General features: G+C 40.7%; 1 protein-coding gene across 1 annotated transcript; it reads left to right on the top strand.

Annotated features, from left to right (window-relative positions):
- The first annotated feature begins 15010 nt into the window (after positions 1–15010).
- Positions 15011–16665, top strand: LOC117541574 (piggyBac transposable element-derived protein 4-like). The gene is made up of 2 exons (XM_034208782.1): positions 15011–16331; positions 16426–16665. Exons 1-2 carry the CDS (start codon positions 15012–15014, stop codon positions 16663–16665), a joined length of 1560 nt encoding a protein of 519 aa, XP_034064673.1. The 5' UTR covers position 15011.
- The last annotated feature ends 7896 nt before the right edge of the window (positions 16666–24561 follow it).

Below are 24561 nucleotides of genomic sequence, written 5' to 3'. Positions count from 1 at the left end.
TATAGGGGGAAGGAGGATGCACAGCAGCAGACAAAGAGTTGGGTAGATCTGAAGGTAGTCTTTAACTGACAAAAGCCCCAGCTTACCGCATATCTGTGACATTAAGGATTAGTGGCTGAGAGACAGTGCTCTGCCTGCACCAGTTAATCTCTCTCCCCTCCCAACATCACTCACTCAACCCCATTCTCTCCCACCAGACGCTTCCTCTGCCCCAACTTTAATTAGTTTTAGCAAGGATTGAAGGAAAAGTTGGTGCTTTCTCCAGGTGATAAAACAGTAGCTGCCACTGAGCTTAATCAGGGTTAACAGAGTTGAGGTCAAGGGTGGACTCCTGGGACTTTTGATCAGACTGTGGAGCAAAGGACTGAGGAGGAAACCAAGAGACAAGAAAAAGTGGATTAAGAGAGATTGAAATTGTTTTCCTTCAATTGTTATTAGGGATGCACGATATTGTTTTTTTGAAACCGATACCGATAACTTCCTGCTTCTCAAGACCGATACCGATAATACAAAACATTTTACGCCACTAATTATTTTAACGCGATTAACGCATGTGTATTTTTTTTCCTTGGCCGCCCCGTAGTTTCAGAGCGCATCGAGTTTAAAATACCATCTACAAGCTGATGCTGACAGCCCCGCTCCTGCCGCCCGCTTGTGGCAGACCACACTTCCACGCTCACTGGCAGGCACCGACCATAGACTGTATATATAAAGGCACCGACTGGCCATCTGGAGGACCGGGAAGGTGTGTGTATGTGAGGTGTATGTATGTGTGGCCCGAGCGAGCGAGAGACCTTGCGTGCATTGTTGTTGTTAGCATCTGGTGCTAGCTAGCTGCGCTAACGGATATAAGGAGCTGTGAAAACAGAGGAGCGACATTTCACCACAACTGCGCAGAGCACTTGACTTTATGCAGGAAGCCAGACAGTCGGACATTGTACGAAAAGTCAGCACACTCAGCACGGATAGTGCGCAACATGATTGCAGCGTCCAGGCAGCTCCGGTTCGAGCATATGCCTTGAGTTGAACATAGCTCCAACGCCCATACCACCGACAACATGTTTGTTTACTGTCCTGGCTTCACGGCTGCACACCATTTACGTCACAGCCAGGCATGAGTTAGGGAGCGCTAGATTTGTGAAGAACTCCCCTCTTCCTAAACCACTAATACCACAGTACTGGCAAAACGGGAGGAGCCGAGTGAAAAACAAGCACCCCTCATCCCAATCCACCCACACCGCAGTATTTTTTTCTTTTTTTTTACCCAAAAAATATATTGTATATTATCGGGGCTATTAATACTGGTATCGGGTTTATCGGGATGACGTCATAATTCCTAATATCGGACCGATAATTATCGGGCCGATAATTATCGTGCATCCCTAATTTTTATGGCTGCATAAGTCTGTTGCCATAAAACATTGACGAACGACACATTTCTATCAAACATAGCCACACCCCTAGAACAACAGCATTCAGACAAATACAAACTCTGCAAACCACTCTCAAGACTCTATAAACTAATATCTTCAACTTACCTTACTGATGCCACTCATATTTCAATTAATTGATGGGAAAAATAACTCAACATCTAAACGGATAACCCCTTGTGTAACAAAATCAGTAATACCGTTTTCAGCACGTCTACCAGTACCATTGTAAGATTCATTCAATACAAGATCAGTCACAGAGCAGACATACAATGCATCAATGCACTCTGGAACTGTCCACCAATTCAGTATTTCTGGGTAGAAGAACACAATGAATTGATTTTTGTCCGTAGCATTCGATCATCAAATCAAATCAAGTTTTATTTATATAGCACATTTATAAACGATTTTTGGTCTAGCCAAAGTGCTGTACATATCATAAAAATAGCCTACAGTAGAGACACTTTATAGCTAATACAATAGCACAGATTGTTCAGAATATCAGTATGAGAAAAAACGACACCCTCTGTCCTTAGACCCTCACATCGTACAAGGAAAAACTTCCGGAGAAAACCCACAGTTTAAAGGGAACATGGGAGAAACCTCAGGGAGAGCAACAGAGGAGGATCATGCCCCCTTTGTATGCATACTTGGCAATTGAGATGCACTCAATAGATGATCAATAACAATCACAACTCCCCTATCTGTGGACCTAACTCGTCAAGCGAACAATATAACTATACTGGAAAAGTAGGAAAAATATCAGCATACCATGATGGCTAGTGATCAATGGACCAACTACAGCTATAGAATGTAATCAAATATGCTCAAAAATGATCAGATTTGTCTTGTTGACGCATGAGATAATGCCACAACAGAATAAGAATTTAATTTGCCACTCACATATCTGTATGTACCCTTTATGTTTTGTGATGTTGTTTTTTCGTTCGTATTTGTTAGCTTGTCCATATCAACCACATTATGTGTATGCACTATTGATGAATTTTCAAAAAATAACCGTTTTTTTTACCACTTTTGTCAAATGTGCTTAAATCATATGCTTTAAGTGCCCTAAACATTGAACTTTACGTTTTTTAAGCCCAACAAATATGTTGAACTTATTATTTCTCTTTGAAGGTCCTGCTCAAAGAGATGAGTAATGTTTTTTTTATGAAATAGCCATCTGGACATAGCTCCCTCTATCTATTAATTATGCAAAGGAGCACTAATCAGAAATAATGGGCTTCTTAATTACAGTCCCAACAACAAAGCTAGAACAGGTGACCAAGAAGCGGCTTGGCACCTGGACGTTCCACCACATGCGGTTTGCACGAACATTCTGCACACTGACATAATGAGGTTGACAAACTGTCAGCCATTAATGAATGGCACTGATAATCAAGTTAATTGTCTCACAGGTGTGCTGCATTTTGTCTTATCTAGGTGTCACTTTCTTAGTTAAACTGGCATTGTCAAGTGCATCTGATTTAAAGGGCACGCAAGCAGTGCAGCCAACAATAAAAAGTTCTTGTTTTGTTAAGAAACTATTACATTTTGTATGTAACTTTATTCATCAAAGCAAATTCCTAGTTGTGTAAACTACTTGGCAATAAACCAAATTATTATTAATATTACTTCTGATGTTTTATAAGGACTTTTATTGCATATTTACTTCAATTTATGTTTGTATACAAATGTTTTCTAATATGATGCAACTGTCATGAAACCTACATTTCCACTGGGATTAATAAAGTATTTTGGTTGATGGATTGGCTGGTTAATTTTACTGTTTGTTGCTGCTACAAGGCAATACAACATCGATATAACTATTGCTACAAAGGTCCAGTGACATGTATTTGTTATTGCTTTTCAAACCATTACTTAATAAAACACCATGTTTAATTGTACATGTAAGTACAATAGCTAATTGTACAGACTGCCCAATTCTCTTTCAGCAACACATAAATAACGCACCAACAACAAAATTACAATTGTGTTTGGAGGACTTTACACAAGTATATCAGATGCAGTATACATAATCCCACATTAACAAAATAAAGGTGCAAAGACAATTCATGACTATGCCATGCCTGCACATGTGAAAATTATTCTATTGTACATACAGTTATAGGTGAAGAAATAAGTCAGTCATAAGTTTGCAAAACATTTCAGTACTAAGAAAATATTATGTATAAAGCTGAATTGTATGTGCTCTGCTATTCTCGGTTGTGTACTGTAAGAGATAATTTAATAGTCTCATATTTTAATTTGGGGCCCTGAGCGTGGGTAGGAGTTTTTTCTTGTTGTGTTACAGCTACTATAAGTCTTCCCTCTGGAGTCCTGGGCAGCCAAGTGCCACTGCCTCATGGAGTGGATGGACTAATCCTTCAGGCTGAAGACAAACCTGGATGGATTTTAATTCCCAGTGGACCTTAAATGGAGTTCACACAAAGCTTAGAGCAGTGACCATCAACTGGCGGCCTGCCAGACATTGTCATCAGGCCCACACGATGGGGTGACAGTGGCGTTAGTGAGTTCGGCCCCCAATACGTCTGTTAAATGTTGTACCATTATGTGCGCCCTTGCTCATTGTGTCCTGCAGAGGGCAATGTTGTCTGCAGTGCGTCCAGGACGTGACGTCACTGACTATACCTTGCACTACCTGTGGCCTCTACCTTATCCGGTCAGATGTTGTTTGGATCGAATACAGAGCGGCAGCACAACCGCATCTCTCCTACCACAATATAAATAAATATGCCAAATAAAGGCTAAAGAAAGCTGTCTACTACTGAGTTCTATTAAATCTCCACCGCAACGCACTCCGCCTAACAGGTTATGGGCCCAGGAATTCCAGTCTAGAGCAACAAGGTAACAGAAGAATGAGCTGTTAGCCAAGAGAAGCTACTAGTGGGACCTGGAGGAAGACGGCGCTGAGAGACTCCCGCGTAAACTGAAGACACAGTGTTTCTACAAGCCACAACCCAATGTTTGGAGATAAGTGAACTGTATAAAGAGAATACGTGTTAACGTGGATGCAACGTAAAAAATGCCCGGAGCAGGAACACCCCAGCAGATTTTAGTCGATGGAACAGAAGATAAGTATGATCTGTGGGAGACGAGATTCCTCAGCCGGTTGCACATTTTGAAGCTAAACAACACTATTTTGCGAGTGCCCACGGGTGAAGCCGCATTAGCTGCAGATCCAGGAAAAAATGAAGACTGTTATGGACAGTTAGTGAATGCCATGGATGATAAGAGCCTGTCATTGATAAGACATGATGCCGCCGAGGATGGAAGGAAAGCCCTGAAATGATTGAGGGAGCACTATTCAGGAAAAAGCAAGCCAAGGATTCTAAACCTGTATACATCATTGACCACCATACAAATGGCAGACAATGAAACTGTTACTGATTACATGATAAGGGCTGAGAATATAATTGCAGCTCTACGTGATGCAGGAGAGAACATGAGTGATGGGCTGCTTGTAGCCACAATTTTGAATGGACTGCCAGATTCATTCAGGCCACTGGCTGTCCATGTAACACAGAACGAGGACGATGTTACATTTAAAGACTTTAAGAGAAGACTGAGGGTCTATGAAGAATCTGAGAAGATGAGGACGACTGGATCTATGGACAGTGTGATGAAGACTAACACAAGGCAAAGTAGACAAGGCACCAAGACACACAGGAAGAATGGAGAAGCCACTCTGACTTCAGTGACTTGTTACAAGTGTGGAGAAAAAGGACACATTAGAAGCAAGTGCACCCAGAAAGTGTGGTGCAGTCACTGCAAGAGCAACACACACACAGAGTCCCTGTGCAGGAAAAAGGGAAAATAAGACGGAGCCAGGAATGTTGCAGAGGAAGAAGAGGAGGACAACGGCGACGAGGATCATTGCTTCATGGCCAAGCAGGCAAACAGCGAGAGGCCATCAGCCAACGTAAAGAAGAAAGGCATCATGGTGGACGCCGGAGCGACATCCCACATAGTGAACGATATCCCCAAGTTCAAGAGCTTTGACAACACATTCCAGCCCGACACCCATTCAATCGAGCTGGCGGATGGGACCAAATGCAGCGGGATGGCACAACGCAGAGGGACGGCGCTGATCTACCTGCTAGACAACGATGGACGTCAACAAAGAGCACAGCTGCATGAGGCACTGTATACGCCGACGTATCCACACGATATCTTCTCAGTGGCAAGAGCAACAAATGGAGGAGCGACAGTCACTTTCAAGAAGGGGGACAGCCACATGATCACCAAGAGTGGTAACAACCGGTTTGACCTCCATGAAAGTGGTAGTCTGTTTTACTTGCCAACTGTTCAGAAAAATGTTGATAAATGTAATGTGTGCCACCACATGCAAACTTGGCATGAAATGTTGGGACATTGCAATTATGAGGATGTACAAAAGTTACTGGGTGTGGTAAAAGCCATGGAGATAAGAGGCAGTGCAGTCAGGCCAGCACAGCTGTGTGAAATTTGTACAAAAGGAAAATTCACCCAAACAAGGAATGGGAGCCAGACAGAAAGGCTACAGAACCTTTACAGCTGGTCCATACTGATTTAGCCGGTCCTATGAGAACCCCAGGCTTAGAAGGGCACAAATATGCACAGTCTTTTACAGACGACTATTCGGGTGCCATAACTATTTTCTCAAATCCAAAAGTGATGCAATACATGCCACAGAGAGGTTCTTGGCAGACTCAGCACCTTATGGAAAAGTAAAATGTTTACGTTCAGACAACGGTGGCGAATTTACTAATAGAGAATTAAAATCACTGTTAACCAAAAATAGGATTAGACATGAGACATCTGCACCCTATTCACCTCACCAAAACGGCACAGCAGAGAGAGGTTGGCGAACCCTCTATGAAATGGGCAGGTGTATGTTGTTAGACAGTAAGTTGCCAGACACACTGTGGAATTATGCTGTACAGACGGCAGCCTATGTAAGAAACAGGTGTTACAGTAATCGCACAAAGAAAACACCTTATGAGATGCTCACTGTCATGTCTAGGAAACTAATAGTGAAAGTGTATTCTTTATGTTAGTTTTGTCATGTCCCTTTGCCCTGTGCTTTATGTTTATTCCCTTAATTAATCATCCCTCTCATTTCAGGCCTCCAAGCTCCCCGCCCCCTTCTGTCTCCTGCGTCATTGATTGTTTTCCCCGCCCTGATTGTTTCCACCTGTGTCCCCTTTACCTGTGTATATATTGTGGTAGCTTCCTCCTGTTCATTGTCAGTTCGTTGTCTTACTATGACCCACGTTCCTGATGACCTCACGGACTTCCCACGGATCTACCTCATTGATCACTTGCTAGTTTTCCTCGAAAGAGTATATTTGTTTTCCTTGTTTTGATTACTGTGCTCAATTCCAGTAAAGTCTTTATTTTTTGAGAACACTATCTGTGTCGTGCAATTGAGTTCATGCCTCAGAGTCTCTCCTTGACACTCACAGGCAAGAAGCCAGACATGTCCAAACTTCAGAAATTTGGATCTGTGTGTTTTGCCTACACACAAGAGAACGGGAAGTTAGATTCCAGATGTGAGCAGGGCATTTTTATTGGATATGATAAGAACAGTCCAGCTTATCTTGTGTATTGCCCAGACACAGATAAGGTCCAAAAACACAGGTTGGTGAAATTCACAAACAAGACAGCCAAAGAGAAAGAAACACAGACACCTGGGTCACACATTGAATGTCAGGACAGAGAGGTAGACCCCAGGGCCCTTGACAATGAGGAAAATGTTGATGAAAAAATGGGAAATGCATCAGGTCAAAGTGTTCAAGGTGATGTTTCTGTGGCTGAATGTGAACAGCCAGGCACTGAGAGTGAGGCTAGAAAGAACCCACCTAAAGCTAGGAGAAAGCCAATGCACTTACAGGATTATGAGACTGAGGATACAGTAGACCAACTGGTAACATGTGTAGAGCTCCAGTATATATGAATATGTTTGGTTTGTTTTTTAGGTATATTTGTTATTGACCGAGTAAACGCTTTTATTTCAAAGGCAGTTTTTACAGGCCTCTACCGTAATGCATAGGATATTCGCGCACTGCAATACAACGTGCGGGCTGGCTTGACTGTGTTTTCCGAAGTGGGGGCTGGCTTGACCACAGTCTGTGCAGTGTTTCCTGAAATGAAACGTTTTATTTCACCTTGCTATGTGTTTTTAACGTATATTAAAAAACGGTGACATTTCCGGGGACAGTTTCAACCGGGGACAGGCCAATACAAACGGGGACTGTCCCTGGAATACGGGGACGTCTGGTCACCCTACACTAGCCCCCCCGGTCAACAACTTCAAAATTCTTTGCTATATAAAAATCGCTGGCCCGCGAAAGTGTCTATTGGACAAATGTAGTTGGTGATCCCTGGCTTAGAGGGAAGCATTTTGACAAGAAGAGATTGAACAAGTGGTTAAGCTCTGTGTAAAAACAGATAACATTTTCAGAACCGTCTCGTAAAAGTCAATGAGACTTTAAAAGAGGCTATTCTTTTTTTACTATGATTGGTTACCAAAGTACTTCCAATCAATGCATGATGTGTGTTTAAAGAAGAAAGAAGTCCATGTGTGAACCCAAACGTAGTACAAAAAAGGGACAAAAGCCAACTTTAAAAAAGTCAAGCTAATTCAAAACATAATTTAACATGAATCCTTCTCGCGCATGCGCAGGTCGAGTATTTCATATCAACAAAGTTATATATGACCTGGGGTGACGTAGGGCAGCCCCGCCTATATCAGCCCACGTCACCATCAGAAATGTCTCAATAGGCACTTTCACACCGGAGTACTTTTCCCAGGAATAGTTATGACAGTTCCTGGGATTTTGCGTTCACACCAAAAAGATCTGGAACGTTTTCACCACTTTTCAGTCCCTGCTAGAGAGGTGGTACTTTCCTGGGGAGGAAAAGGTTCCAATTTCTGATTGGCTGGACGAATTGCAAACCACGGCCCGTAAAACTATGAAAAGGTTTTTGAAGCCGCCATTTTATTTGCTCGCATTAGCATTATTAGCATTATTAGCATTAGCCCAGCGCACCAACGGAGAGAGACTAACTTATGGCAACACAAAATAAAACGTGGGAGCGGTGGAGTGATGAGGAGGTGTCGGCGCTTCTGGCGATTTACCCGGGACTTCGGGTGGCAGTATACGCCGTGAAGTTGTTTGCGGCCTGCCAGTAAACCTAAAGCAGAAGAAGAAGAAGTGACGTTAGCGGCTTCATTTGCGTAATCCTCCCTCAGGGAATTATTCCGGTGTGAACACGATCTACTATAGATCCGGAACTAAAGAGTTTCGTGGAACTATTCCTGGAAAAAGTACTTGGCGTGAAAGCGCCTAATGGAATCATCTTGCCAAGATTCCGAGTGACAGAAAACTCTGGCAGTCATCCATAATTCATAGAACCGTAGTTACATGCGTAACTATCATTCTATGTCATTCCTACTGACCGCCGCAGTGCTAAACTCTGGATGACTATTACCAACATAGTCATGAGGAATCCAGTACCCACCTTACCGGTAGCGGCCTGAGGGTTCCTGAAAGACATCTGCCACCACTGCATGGGACGCAGCAACATTGATCCGGTAAAAATGGGCAAAGGTGCACGGTGAAGCACAGGAGGCCGCTGCACAAATCTCACTTGGAGGTACCCCTTGAAGTGCTGCCCAGGAGGTTGAGACACTCCTGGTGGAGTTGCCCCTATACTAACATTAAATATCTCCTATCATGCTATTTTTAGGCATATATTATGGGTCTCAGATATATAAAAATATATAAAAAACATGTCTATGATGTGTTTTGGACATCCCTCATATCCCTCTGTTTCAGCCATGTTAGAGAAGTGCTGATTCTGGGTCAGTAGCTGCTGGCCCCGCCCCTTTTTGAGCGGCAAGGCAAGCAGTGAGGTCTCCTCTCTACCTGCAGTTACTCAGCTAAATGCTGCCGTGATTAAACGCCATATCATGTTCCAAACCACTTCAAGGATTATTTCTGAAACAGTATGGAGCTCAAATGCTTTTTCTCTTGCGGGTTTACTACAAGATGAGTTCCTTTTTTACACATACTCTCTCCAATAAAGGTTAGCTCTGAGTGTTAGCGATGCTTGCTAATTTAAACAAAGATTATCTAACTTCCAAAACACGTAGCGCACTGTTTCTGATAGGGCCGTGGGTGTAAAGCCAGCCCACATTTCCGATATTACGTAATATCGGCAGCAAATCTGGATCAGCTCTGTTGTACCCCCATTTTTAGAAATGTGATTAAAAGTTATTTAAGATGATCAAATGTGCATCAAATGTTCTTCCCTTTACCGTTTGTTTACTCACTAATCACATCTCCCCTGGACATTAGGCTATTTATGTTTTTCATACAACTGCTGTAATCGTGACGCGATGTTAACACGTGAGAATAGCTGCTGAGGTACGTGCGGAAAGCATAACAGTGTGTATAATATATATCACTCAATAATATAACAGGCCTAAATTACACTCTTTATTTGTAGGCTTTAGTAGATACAGCTCTGCCGTCAGCATCTGTAGCCTGTTATTGTCTCATTATACCATATTTGTTATGAATTAAAAGTAAACATACAAATTGTCATGAACACAGCTCTGCCCATCAGACAGAGTGATGCTGTGCCTCCTGTCATCATTAATGGACGTTGCTTTAAAATGACCGCTCAGGAGAGGATTTCTCATTTCTCTAAACGCCTGTTGTTTCCACTCCTCTTTCCTCGGTTCCCCCTCGACTCCTTCGCTCGCATCTCTTGTGGGAGGGACGAAGACGCGAGGATAGGAGTCTAGGAGAGGAAAACTGAGAAATGAGAAAGGGCTCATGACTCTGACCAAGACAAAATGGCCGACCCAAAGAGGAGCGTTGTTTCGAGCCATTTAACAGCGGAGAATGATGGTTTAGGGTAAAACATTGTATGATGTTTGCACATTCAAATAACAGTAAAAATAATATATATATTTATTTTCCTATAAAACTGTGTTTTAACATGCAGGTTTTTAAGTATTGGTATAATTATGAGCAACTCTGGCCCTGTATTACTTTGTATTGGATTAAAACCATTTTTATTTTATTGGCTTCCCCTACTTGGCAGTACTGAGTCTATCTGTGCTGTTACATTAGTGTTGTTTATGAGCTCGATGTAGACTTGAGATGGGTTGTAGAAGGGCAAATTGTTAAATTGACGATCCTTTTAGTAGCTTAAACAGCAGCGTCTGGAGTTATTTGGGTACCCGACCACCAATAAATATGCTTTTTTAAGTCACACTGCTGATTACTACTAAGGGAACATTAGCATAGTGTGATAGTATAATTATTTTTTCCATTACACTGAAGCTCCTGCAAGAAGCACGTGACCAGAATGAAATGATGGGTACACTGAACAGTAAAAAATAGTAGCTCAATTTCCCTTCCCTTGACAACGAATATGTCTTTATTTTTGTATGAAATGACTATGATAGGGCTTACCTTTTACATTTCTGGTTTATGGGAAAGAGCTTGGGAGATGCCAAAGATCCGGATAGGGATTTCAGCATTCAGGGACAAAGCCATCCTATCAATCTGTGTCCCGCTGCCAGTGCACAGCTAATTGAGTGTCACTTTGAATATCACAGCTAGCTATCTGCTTCGAAGAAAACTCCAAGACAAGGAGGGAGTGCAGAATGGGGTGCCATTGTACTCCCACATCATCAATCTTGATTTTAGAGCTTAAGGGGAGGTGATGGGAGACACTGACAATGATTTCTAGACTGTTTTTTCACCTAGGTGTCCTCAAGGGATGGACATTGCTTTATGGTAAATAAGCCCTTTACATGTTGTGCTTGCAGGATATCAGAAACAGACAAGATTGCAATAAAGGATAAAACCTCCAAAGGTCTGAGGTTATTTGGGTAAATCCTGACTCGGGCATGTTGTGTCATTTGATCTCAATTATTTGTACTGCCTCTGTAGTTTGCCTTCGGCTACATTAACATGTTATTGTTTCTCAGTGAATGAATTAACATTCGCATACTACTCTCTCACGTCATGGTTGATTTCCCTGTAAGAATAAATGATGTACCAGCTAATTTTAAATATCACCCATTGAAGAAACACTAAATTAATGCAATGGCCTGGGATTGCCCAAACATAAATTAGGCTTTGGTTGCAGAACATACTGTAGGACATCTTATTTATGTAGCAGTTTGAAATAAATAAAGATAATGGGAATTTACCCAAACAATAATATGAATAAAAGCAGGAATATAAAAACACCTACTGTTCAACACATCAAATAAATAAAAAATACTAATAATTTAAATCCTTTACAATAAAGGTATGTTTTTGTCAATACATTGTTAATAAAACCTACATGTAGCCATTCCCAATATCCCTCAATTAGACATAACAAATATAAACTGTATCAAGATTTATGTAAATGCCACACAAAATTGTCATCTAATTTTATTTATTTAACTTCTCCAGCATACATATGTTATTTTGAACATTACATTTTGGCTACTAATCAGGGCCGGTGTAGGTACCATATCTGCACGGCCTGTCACTACCCGATCTGCAGCTCTGCCCGATCTGCAGTGCGCATGTGCGAGATGGTCCGCCATATTGGACAACTCCGGACGGCAACCCAAGTAGGACAACATTGACACAGTGGCTTTTGGCAAAGCTCAAAAATAAAACGAGAGAGAGATGAGTTATTGTTATTACAACGTGACTTCACTATTATTTAACAACTCTATTTATTGGGTTCTTTTATTTCGGGTTAACCCTCCGGTATCACTGTGGACGTTTTTGTCCATATGGGTCATTTTTCACTTTTCATTTTGCAATAACTTTGGTTGTGTTGTGTTGGCGGCCTGAATTTTTGTAACAAGGCTATTTTCTCGATCTATTTTGGAATTCTAAATTCAATTTTTCAAATCGGTCTTTAATTCACTGGGTAACAAATCGACTACGCAAATTAGTCATTCGAGACAAAAATGTCCACTGCAAAATACTTTGATAAAAACATTATATTAAAAGGTTTTTTTCACAACTTTTTTGGGTTCAATCTTTAAAGCAACTTCCGCCCTAATAGAAAATACCAAAAATGTAATCATTCTCAGGATTTTAACCCTTTAAATGCCATTTTGAAAACATGAAACCGCTGTTTTTTTTCATGATGAAAACAGAGAAAATTAGTTATTTTCCCAAAAATACATATCTGGGGACTGGCTCTTTTTTTTTTAATAACAGTCTTGGGTATGTCAAAGATTAGCAACAAAATGGATTTTTTTGCATTATTAGTTTTTGCACAAAATCAGATTGAACAAAAAAGTTACAAATTAGTCATTCGGGACAAAAATGTCCACTTCTAAAAACTGCTCTAAAATGACAACAGATTCATATTTTTTTTTACTTTTTGGGGTTAAATCTTTCAATCAACTTCAGTCCTGATCAAAAATACCAAATGTTAAATTATGTTCAGGATTTTAACCCTTTAACTGCCAGTTTTAAAACATGAATTTGCGTTTTCTATGAAAAACATGCACAAAAAGGCAGTTATTTTCCATATAATAAATGTTGGGACGTTCGGCTTTTTTTTTATTATCACAGTCTTGGATATGTCAAAGATTAGCAACAACATTTATTTTTGGTGGATTATTAGTTTTTGCACAGAATCAGATAAGACAAAAATGTCCCATCCACTCCCATTATAACCAGGGCTGCACATAACTGGTGCGCAGGTGCGCATGCGCACCTCCGCCAAAAAAAGAGCACCGGGTCATTTGAAAAAAGGCGCATTTGCGCACCAACATTGAGAGAGAGAGGGAGAGGGAGAAGAGGGAGAGAGAGAAGGGAGAAGAGGGAGAGAGAGAGGAGAGAGAAGAGATGAGAGAGAAGAGAGGAGAGAGAAGAGAGGAGAGAGAAGAGAGAAGACAGGAGAGAGAAGAGAGAAAGATATTTGCGAGTTGCATATGAACTCAGGGCCGGCCCGTAGCGCTGGCGTAATAGATGTTCGCCTAGGGCGCCAGATCTGTGGAGGCGCTGCGCTGGAAGTTTTGGGAGGGAAAAACATTTTTTTGACCGTTGGGGCTCATCCTAATTTTCGGCCTTGATGTAACGATATTCACAATTAAGTAAATGTAACACCCTTTTCACCCCAGTTACACGTTTCATTTGCCCTGTACGATGGGCGCTGTAAGTGATGAAAATGGGGGATGTTGGCTTATCTGGCAACCGCAGCTCACAGCCAAAATGCGAGTGAGTGAGGGAGAGAGAGAGGGTGCACCGGTACCGGCGCTGTTATTAGAATCTGGTGCTAGCTGCTCTAACGGATATAAGAAGAAGATGTTTCAAGAATAATGTGGAGAGAGAGTCCTCTCCAGTCAGACTGAGAGGCTGATAATACAGCTCAGTGAGGTAAAGGACTCTGAGTGTTTAGATAGTTCACTTTAGTCTAAGTTCAAACGATTTGGTCACAATTTATGTAAACACATATTTCCAAGGCACTCCTTTATAATTATTGGGATAAACAGGTTTGAAATCATTCCAATGTATACTATAGGACAGTAACCACAAATATCCTTTAAAACTGGAAAGATAACAACAAATGTTTTTAAGGTAAAATAAGATATGAATGAACAACACAAATAAAATAAGTTACATTAATTTGTTATTGGCTATTGGTTATGTTCACATACTTATTTGATTACATCCACTTTTCTAAGATGATAACAGAGACTTTCGACCCAAACCCAGCTGTTGACTTGTGGATGCAAGCAGCTAATCGCAGACTCAACCAGAGAGAAAGAAGTAGGCCTACATCATCAGCTACCATGTCTGACAGAGAGGAAGACAGTGAAGAGAACAGTCAGGAGGGTAGTGATGACAGCTTGTAGGATTACTGGTCGTGCTAATGTTGTCTTGTGTTCACCTCTGCATGTGTGTTCTGTGTTCACCTCTGCATGTGTGTTCTGTGTGCACCTCTGTGTGTTCAGTGCCGTGTGTCTGGCAAATAAAGTCAAGACCCCCTCAAAAGTTACGGTTTATTTCATTTTAAGGATGAGCACCAAGCAACATCTCCAGGTGCTCCTTTGAGAACCAGGGCAAAAAAGTTATGTGCACCCCTGATTATAACCACATCTTTTGATCTCTCCGCCATACCGGTATAAAATCATGCATTTTGTAATGTCAGGGTTTTATATTGGAGGAAAATAGTTCAATTTGTCCTTTTTACTGTATATCACCAGATGTGACATTTTACATTGAATTACATGCTTGTCATGTCTTGATTTACAGTTTACAGCATTCACAATTTTCCCGTCATCTCTTTACCTTTGATGTGTGTGAGAATGTAGGAGTAAGTGTTCTCTGTGGCATTTTGTTTTCATTTGTGCTGTTTCATGTGTCTTAGAGGTAAACAGAGGTATGATCTTGACCCAGCTTGACCTTGTTGTTTTGAGTTGTTTGGAACTTCAAAGGCTTTGATAATGTCTCTTTAGCATACAAACATACACAGCCATACATGCACTAAGTCAATAAGTGAACACCTGGCTGCAAAGCCAGATACATAAATATGTGTAGTTTGGCTGGCTGGTCGTTTCATTCCTGTGATACGCAACAAGCGAGTAAGATGAAGAGGCGCTTCTCTGTGGAAGAAGCTAGGGATATGGTGATGCAGCCGGCAACCTCCAGCGAGTTGCTTGACTCTTCTTCTGAATCAGAAACAACCTCAGAAGAAGAATGTGATGTGGAGTTTGTAGTGGAGTCTGATCCTTCTTCTTCTGACCCTTCCGCTGAAACTGCAGAGGAAACAGAAGATTCTGGCAGTGGGTGGACATCAAAAAATGGTGAAATCTGGTCTCCCTCTAACAACGACACGCTGCGCTACATTCCCGCTGCCAGAGGTTTGGTTCCAGGGCCCACGCGTTATGCCATTACAATAATTGATGACGTGGAATCCTCCTTCAATTTATTTTTCACTGCTGAGATCATCAGTAGTATTGTCGACATGACAAACTTGCAGGGGGGACGTTCGGTGGCAAACTGGAGTGATGTGGATGCCACAGATATTCGTGCATATATCGGTCTCCTGATATTGGCTGGAGTTTACAAATCGAAGGGCGAATCCACCCGCAGCCTCTGGGTTGACCACAGTGGACGTGCCATCTTCCGTGCCACAATGACCCACACCAAATTCCGGTTGATGAATACCACCCTCCGGTTTGACGACAAGCTGATGAGACCTTCCCGTCACAGAGAGGACAAGCTTGCCCCCATCCGCTCTCTCTGGGAGAAGTGGACACATCGCCTTCCGATGCTTTGCAACCCTGGTGAAGATGTGTGTGTGGATGAGCAGCTTGTCCCCTTCAGAGGCCGCTGCAAATTCCGGCAATACATACCAAGCAAGCCAGCAAAGTATGGGCTAAAAATCTGGGTCACCACTGACGTTGAAACCTCCTATGCCTGGAAGTGCCAGATTTACACCGGTAAAGCTGCTGGCAGTGCTGCCGAGGTGGGCCAGGGAAAGCGTGTCGTCCTGGAAATGACAGAGGGGCTCCAAGGGATCACTGTGACTTGTGACCATTTTTTCACGTCATATGCACTTGTGCAGGAGCTACTAAAGAGGAAAGTGGCCCTTGTCGGAACCATCCGAAGAAATAAGCCTGAGCTTCCATCCAAACTCCTGCAGGTGAGGCAGAGAGCTGCCCTCTCCTCTCTTTTTGGTTTTACCAAGAACACCACAGCGGTGAGCTACATTCCCAAACGGGGGAGAAACGTGCTCCTCCTCAGCAGCAAACACAGGGACCCAGCTGTGACAGAGGAGGAGAAAAGGAAACCTGTGATCATTGCAGACTACAACCACTGCAAGGGAGCTGTCGACAACCTAGACAAGGTATGGAGGCATTACCAGTATATAAATAATACATGATACAGTTGTTAATCATTTAAAAGAATATTTGTATTAATTTTGTATTGGTCTTTTGTAGGTTGTGGGCTCCTACAGCTGCAGGGGGATGACCCATCGGTGGCCACAGGTCCTCTTCCACAACATGATAGATGTCTCTGCCTTCATGCATTTGTGCTTTTTACTGCTGTGGATCCCTCCTGGAAGCAAGCCAAGTCCTTCAGGAGGAGGCTTTTCTTGGAGGAGTTGGGGAGATCTCTGGTGTCTGCAAAAATCATGCGGAGAAAGCATCCACCTCGTACACCGGCTACTGTTACCATAGTATGATTTGTTCATGAATGTTGATTGCAGTTTGCTGTTTAGAAAATAAATGTTGACATTGATACATCTGATGCTGATTTAAAAATGATTTCAGAGAAAGTTGAAAATAGTATTACTTCAGTGTTTTTATAGGTCATATAATTCAATGGTAAAATGTCACATCTGGTGATATACAGTAAAAAGGGACACATTTAACTATTTTCCTCCAATATAAAACCCTGACATTATAAAATGCATGATTATATACCGGTATGGCGGAGAGATCAAAATATGTGGTTATAATGGGAGTGGATGGGACGTGAGTGGCTAATGTGTGAGTATTTTGTTTAATCTGATTTTGTGCAAAAACTAATAATGCAAAAAAATAAATGTTGTTGCTAATCTTTGACATATCCAAGACTGTGATAAAAAAAAAAAAAAAGCCGACCCCCCCAACATTTATTATATGGAAAATAACTGCCTTTTTGTGCATGTTTTTCATAGAAAACGCAAATTCATGTTTTCAAACTGGCAGTTCAAGGGTTAAAATCCTGAACATAATTTAACATTTGGTATTTTTGATCAGGACTGAAGTTGATTGAAAGATTTAACCCCAAAAAGTTTTTAAAAATATTAATCTGTTGTCATTTTAGAGCAGTTTTTGGAAGTGGACATTTTTGTCCCGAATGACTAATATGTAACTTTTTTGTTCATTCTGATTTTGTGCAAAAACTAATAATGCAAAAAAATAAATGTTGTTGCTAATCTTTGACATATCCAAGACTGTGATAAAAAAAAAAAGAAGCCGACCCCCCCAACATTTATTATATGGAAAATAACTGCCTTTTTGTGCATGTTTTTCATAGAAAACGCAAATTCATGTTTTCAAACTGGCAGTTCAAGGGTTAAAATCCTGAACATAATTTAACATTTGGTATTTTTGATCAGGACTGAAGTTGATTGAAAGATTTAACCCCAAAAAGTTTTTTAAAATATTAATCTGTTTCATTTTAGAGCAGTTTTTGGAAGTGGACATTTTTGTCCCGAATGACTAATATGTAACTTTTTTGTTCATTCTGATTTTGTGCAAAACTAATAATGCAAAAAAATAAATGTTGTTGCTAATCTTTGACATATCCAAGACTGTGATAAAAAAAAAAAAAAGCCGACCCCCCCCCAACATTTATTATATGGAAAATAACTGCCTTTTTTGTGCATGTTTTTCATAGAAAACGCAAATTCATGTTTTCAACTGGCAGTTCAAGGGTTAAAATCCTGAACATAATTTAACATTTGGTATTTTTGATCAGGACTGAAGTTGATTGAAAGATTTAACCCCAAAAAGTTTTTTTTAAAAAATATTAATCTGTTGTCATTTTAGAGCAGTTTTGGAAGTGGACATTTTTGTCCCGAATGACTAATATGTAACTTTTTGTTCATTCTGATTGTGTGCAAAAACTAATAATGCAAAAAAATAAATGTTGTTGCTAATCTTTGACATATCAAGACTGTGTATAAAAAAAAAGAAGCCGACCCCCCCAAATTTATTATATGGAAAATAACTGCCTTTTTTGTGCATGTTTTTCATAGAAAACGCAAATTCATGTTTTCAAACTGGCAGTTTCAAGGGTTTAAAATCCTGAACATAATTTAACATTTGGTATTTTTGATCAGGACTGAAGTTGATTGAAAGATTTAACCCCAAAAAGTTAAGAAATATTAATCTGTGTTCATTTTAGAGCAGTTTTTGGAAGTGGACATTTTTGTCCCGAATGACTAATTTGTAACTTTTTTGTTCAATCTGATTTTGTGCAAAAACTAATAATGCAAAAAAAATCCATTTTGTTGCTAATCTTTGACATATCCAAGACTGTTATAAAAAAAAAGAGCCAGTCCCCAGATATATATTTTTGGGAAAATAAAGGGTTAAAATCCTGAGAATGATTACATTTTTGGTATTTTCAATTAGGGCGGAAGTTGCTTTAAAGATTGAACACAAAAAAGTTATGAAAAAAACCTTTTTATATAATATTTTTATCAAAGTCTTTTGCAGTGGACATTTTTGTCTCGAATGACTAATTTGCGTAGTCCAATCGAATGATACCGGAGGGTAAGTACATTGTCAGAATAAGTGAGAAATGCATTTAACTTCTGTTAGACATCTATCATACTGAATACATATTTACTGTGAATGTGTGCAAAAATGTATGGCGTATGGTCTAACAGAAGTTAAATTCATTTCTCACTTATTCTGACAATGTACTGAACCCCAAATAAAAGAACCCAATAAAAAGAGTTGTTAAATAATAGTGAAGGTCACGTTCTAATAACAATAACTCATCTCTCTCGAGTTTTCCTTTTGAGCTTTGCCAAAAGCCACTGTGTCAATGTTGTCCTACTTGGGTTGCCGTCCGGCGTTGTCCAATATGGCGGACCATCTCGCACATGCGCACTGCAGATCGGGCAGAGCTGCAGATCGGGTAGTGACACGGCCTACCAGATTAGCACGGTGTCCGTTACGCTTACTAATGACGTCACGCATTGGCTGTATGGCAACCCAAGAGGACATTTTACAGGGCCAAATTCCGCAAAGAATATTAAAAAATAACAATCGACAGTGAATGTATGTTAGTGGAACTGTGTCAGGAAAGTGAAGTGATAATTAAGTAATGTTATTGAAGAACTGAAATGCATAAAATTGAAAGTTAATATGTATCATATCCCTCCGAAATATGGTCGTAGACTTTACTGATGATTTAGAATTTATTGAAACTCTAGACTCAACGTAAGAGCTTGTGCCTCTTCGGGGGGTGCTAACATTTAAACATAAACTTTATTCTTTACTTCAGAGGATGAACGTGTTAAAATGCGGAAATATATACAATCTCAGCCTGTGCTCCTGACATCGCTTTCACTCACAGTCACGAACGCAAACGGCACGCTTCACCTCGTTTCACACACCTGAACACAAAATGCCGAAGACTTCAGCTGTGTGGGACCATTTTAAATTGGACGACGGTAAGAAGAAGGCAGTGTGCCAAATATGCGACAAGAAACTGGCCTACCACGGTGGCACAACAACTCTGAAAAGTCACCGGATGCTGTAAGTACTAGCCTAGCTTAGCTTAGCTGTTGTCAAGTTGCCATTACATTACATTACATTGCATTTAGCTGACGCTTTTATCTAAAGCGACTTACAATAAGTACATTCGACCAGGAAGACACAACCTTGAAGAAAACAGAATCATATAAGTACATCAGGTTTCATAGAGCCAAACATTTCAAGTGCTACTCAACTGGCTTTAGATAAGCCAGTCCTTTATTAGTATATAAGTGCTTTGTTAAGTGCTTTGTTAGTAATTCTATCGCTCGAAGTGGAGTCGAAAGAGATGAGTTTTCAGTCTGCGCCGGAAGATGTGCAAGCTATCTGCTGTCCTGATGTCAATGGGGAGCTCATTCCACCATCTTGGAGCCAGGATAGCAAACCCACGTGTTTTTGCTGATGGGAACTTGGGTCCCCCTCGCAGCGAGGGTGCAGCGAGTCGTTTGGCTGATGCAGAGCATAGTGCACGCGCTGGGGTGTACAGTTTGCCATGATGAAGCTGCTTTATCCGCCGTTTAAACAGTAACGTTAAACATGATAAAATCGTGCACTTACTTTGCTTGGAAAATAGTTGCAAGCAAGCAACCGAATTGTTTTTTTATATTAGTTTTTCAATTTTATCCGAATAGTGAAAATAATAGGAGCAATGTGGGAACATCTAAGGCAATTATTGGCATACAGTTCGTTCATTTATTTTTCGTTCTTCATTTATTTAAATACTGTTTACTGTATCGGTAACAAGTATTACACTGTTAGGCCTACTGTTACGGCTATGTTATTAAAAGTATTGTTGTTATAACAGAAATATGTGTTTTGTATCTTCAGGTTGTAAAATGTTAGACGGAATTTTGGAACCAGATTTGGTCCCCGGGCGCTGCACTGCGGCTGGGTTAAATGCAGAGGACACATTTAGTTTTAATGTATGCGAGTACTGAGACAATAAATAAATATAAATCGTAATAGTATGCTCTTTCTGCGCTTCTGCTTAACAGCGTGTTGTCAGGTGTCTCGGATTCGGAGCGTGTTATGACGTTTTTTTGAAAAAAAAATCTCTCCGCACAGAATATTCGAATATTCGCTGCTGATTACAACCGAATATCCGGAGCCCGAAAAATGGAATTCGGGACAGCCCTAGTCTGGGACATTGATGGTTGACAGCTTTCCAGCATGTGCCTGCACATATACAGTATGTATCCAACACAGTGTGTAGCCAGATGATGTAGGTTAGCAATCCAACACATGTGCCACAATACAATCCGTTTATTCCAAAAAAGCCCTTTTGTGACATACCTCGAAATACTGAGCACTAGATTGAAATAAAGGTTTGGCCTGTTTTCTTTCTTCCAAATAGTGCCAAGGGGTGCTCTGAATACAGCCTTAGATTAGACGAAAGATGTTGGAGGCTAAACCCTATAAAAACAGTCTTCGACAGAGGACATAGGGCTTTTCCAGCCTGACTTTATTTTCTTCTTGTTAGACTATAGAAGCGTTCTCTCATCCATGATATTCTCAGTACCACCAGCAATATGTTGTAAACAAGCCAACGGATCCTAAGCTGTATGTACAATGCATTTTTCTCACTAGCATTTGTCTCATAACTGAATAGGTAGATAACTATCACAACAAAACGGATCTATATTATCTTGAAGTACATAACTTGTCCTCACTACTGCGCCAGAATCTCAAAAACAACTCAATCTCAGAATTGGAGTGGAAGTTACAAATAACAAATGTTTGCTCCATTTAGGTGTTTCAGAAGGCCACACTTGTTAGCCTGCAAACACCATAAAAGGAACATGGTTTCACTACTAATCACAGTTGAACAGATTGATTTCTTATTGATCACTTTAAAACCTCTAAAGAAGATACATTAACTTGCTTTTTCCCCAGTTTGTTGGTGTAGCACTGTCAGTCAATCACCAAGACTGTCCAATTGGTCTTGGTTTTCTGCAGTATATCAAGTCAGTGAATTTTTTTACCAATTACAAATCTAATACAGAATTGTGCTCTTCCATGTGTTATACATTTAGCTGGAAGCTTTTTTACTGAACACTAACAGGCATAGTAAGTGTTGCTCTAGCTGGCAAGCTCATTGTTGTTAGCCTTTGTTGTTACCCTTGTTAGATATCTAGCGCTATACAGTTAGCATTAACTCCTAAAGATTCCCATTTTTCTGTATAGCATTCTGTCTACTTATTTAGTTCGTTATTGCACATCGTTTTGGTTCAATTAAAAAGGTATTGAAGAGTCAAAATAAGGCTCTTCAATCTAAGTAGCTAGCAAACTTGTTAGCTTAGTGCTAGGAAAACAAGTTGACTGTTCAAATGCATCGTTTTACCCTTAATCTCATAACTTTATACAAACCATTCCGCTTTTGTGGAACATGTTCTCCTTCAATAGAGGAGGTTAAACAAATGTGAATGGTTAAACACAATTTATAAGCTACAATACATTTAACTCTCATACTCTGTCTCTTCAAAATTAGCATTGTTGAGAAATCTTACTATTGGTCACTTTCCCTGAGCTGTGGAGGGTACTGTAAATTGTTCAAAGTCAATACAGGACGAGATAAATTAATTACTTAAAAGTACATATGCATGACTTTTGGCATCATGCAAATCAAAGCCTTATCTCTTAAGCCATAGTTTGCAGGAATGCATGACCTTCATCGGTCTCACCCACACACACATACTTTGTGGTAACATCTGATTAGCTTCAGAGTAGCTCCTCTTTGCCTGTAATTAATTCAACAGCACTTTGTGAGGAAGTAGTCCCGTTAAAGCCAAATCTTCTGCACCATTTAACCGGATAATGGCGGATATTGTTATGATGTTTTTATTAAGGGGCAACCTTGGCTTTCAAGGTGTTGGCAGCTGCCATGGTGAGTCGATACAGAGAGTGACCAAAGAGTCAGTGGTGTCAAATTATTTTTGAAGGAGCTGATGACTCAGAAAATTCAGTGTCACCTCACATCGTTAAGTCTGCGCCACACAAAAAAAAAACATACACATAACAGGACAGGAATAGGACCCTTGGGGACTACTCTGCCTCATATAATATACAGCAGCATGAATAACTGACTTTTTAAAGGGTTCAAGCTATGAAACATACAAATGGGGACCATAGAGCACATATTCAAGCGGTGTAACAAACAGTTCTACACAAAGTAGGTGTGTGTAGAAGGAACTTGGAGAGAGTTCATACCCTACCAATGTCTACACCTCAAACAACAACCCAATTACTGAACCAGTTCACATGCTGTTAGATGACCTGAGAAGCACTTTATTTGAAGTATATTAAGGCAGTTAAGACACACTGGCCCTGTTTGGACTTTAACATGCGTCTTTTGTGATCTGATCACAGATGGTCAGCTCTATGGACAGGTGTGTATGCACACAAGACAGATTAAGAACACATTGATATCCAATTAACCAATTCAAGTTCTAGTGATCAAATAGTCTGCTTACAGAGTACATTTTGGGTCATTTCAACAACATATGGAAACAATTTTTAAAATATGGTAACTTTGTAACTTAACTCACTTGATACTTTGCCTCTAATAACCTTGGTTGGTTATTGGCTAATGGTTACACAAGCCAAAAAATCGTTATGACATCATGAAGTGGCCTAAATCTGATCAGCTCATTTTCAGACAGGATTTTATATAAATCATTTCAGGACAAAAGGCGAGGTAGTCTTTTTTGGAGCGCCTTGGAATCCCCCAGTCAGAGCTGGTTCATGTGGCCAGGGAAAGGAACGTTTGGGGCTCTCTGCTGGAACTGCTACCTCCGCGACCCGACCATGGATAAGTGGGAGAAGATGGATGGATGGATTTTTTCAATTTGACTTCATATTGACAATTTTTAACAACAGAGGGTGCTATATAACATACTTTCAGGAAAAGTCACGGACTGGGAGACTTTAATATTTGATTGAAAAAAAGTTACATACAATAAAAAAAAAGCTGCGGGTAAAATTGACTCGCGGTTCTAGTGTTAAGTCTCTGTTCCAATACTATTGCTCACTTGAAAAATCGGTGGGTTAAAACAAAAGGTGCTATCTTCTCAGTTGTTTAACAGATCTAGATGTCGTTAGATCTAGATAACCCCCTCAAAAGTTACGGTTTATTTCATTTTAAGGATGAGCACCAAGCAACATCTCCAGGTGTTCCTTTGAGAACCAGGGCAAACAAGTTATGTGCACCCCTGCCTATAATCTTACCCATGTTTCTTTTTGAATTAATCTCTCTGTCTTTCTTACGTTAATGCTGCTGCTACCAACGGTAGCTCCTCCACATCCATAACTGCAGCGTTCAAAGATTCATCAGCCTCATCATTATATCAGTGTCATCAGCTGCTCGATTACAAATCTCTCTGTCGAGCCTAAGTGCCAAATACTCATCTGTTATAATAAACATTATATTTTTCTCATTCACTTGTTTCTGCTGATTAACATCCCTAAACCACGGGGCATCCAATAGGCAGTGTTGATGTCAGATGGCATGCAGTGACTGTGTGACAAACAAGCTGAAACTATCCATCCATCCATCTTCTCCCGCTTATCCGTAGTCGGGTCGCGGGGGTAGCAGTTCCAGCAGAGAGCCCCAAACTTTATTTTCCCTGGCGACATCAACCAGCTCTGACTGGGGGATCCCAAGGCGCTCCCAGGCCAGCGAAGAGATATAATCCCTCCACCTGGTCCTAGGTCTACCCCTTGGTCTCTTCCCAGCTGGACGTGCCTGGAACACCTCCCTAGGGAGGCGCCCAGGTGGCATCCTAACTAGGTGCCCGAACCACCTCAACTGGCTCCTTTCGA

Source organism: Gymnodraco acuticeps, unplaced genomic scaffold, assembly GCF_902827175.1.
Source record: "Gymnodraco acuticeps unplaced genomic scaffold, fGymAcu1.1, whole genome shotgun sequence".
In the NCBI taxonomy this organism is placed as follows: Eukaryota; Metazoa; Chordata; class Actinopteri; order Perciformes; family Bathydraconidae; genus Gymnodraco; species Gymnodraco acuticeps.
The sequence above is the reverse complement of the archived record's forward strand: the minus strand, read 5'-3'. Positions and strand labels throughout refer to the sequence as shown.

Excerpts from the sequence above, each read along its gene's own strand:
- LOC117541574 (XM_034208782.1), top strand. The coding sequence starts at position 15,012 with ATGTGTAGTTTGGCTGGCTGGTCGTTTCATTCCTGTGATACGCAACAA. Across the intron at positions 16,332-16,425 it reads CTGTCGACAACCTAGACAAG|GTTGTGGGCTCCTACAGCTG; the intron begins GTATGGAGGCAT and ends GGTCTTTTGTAG.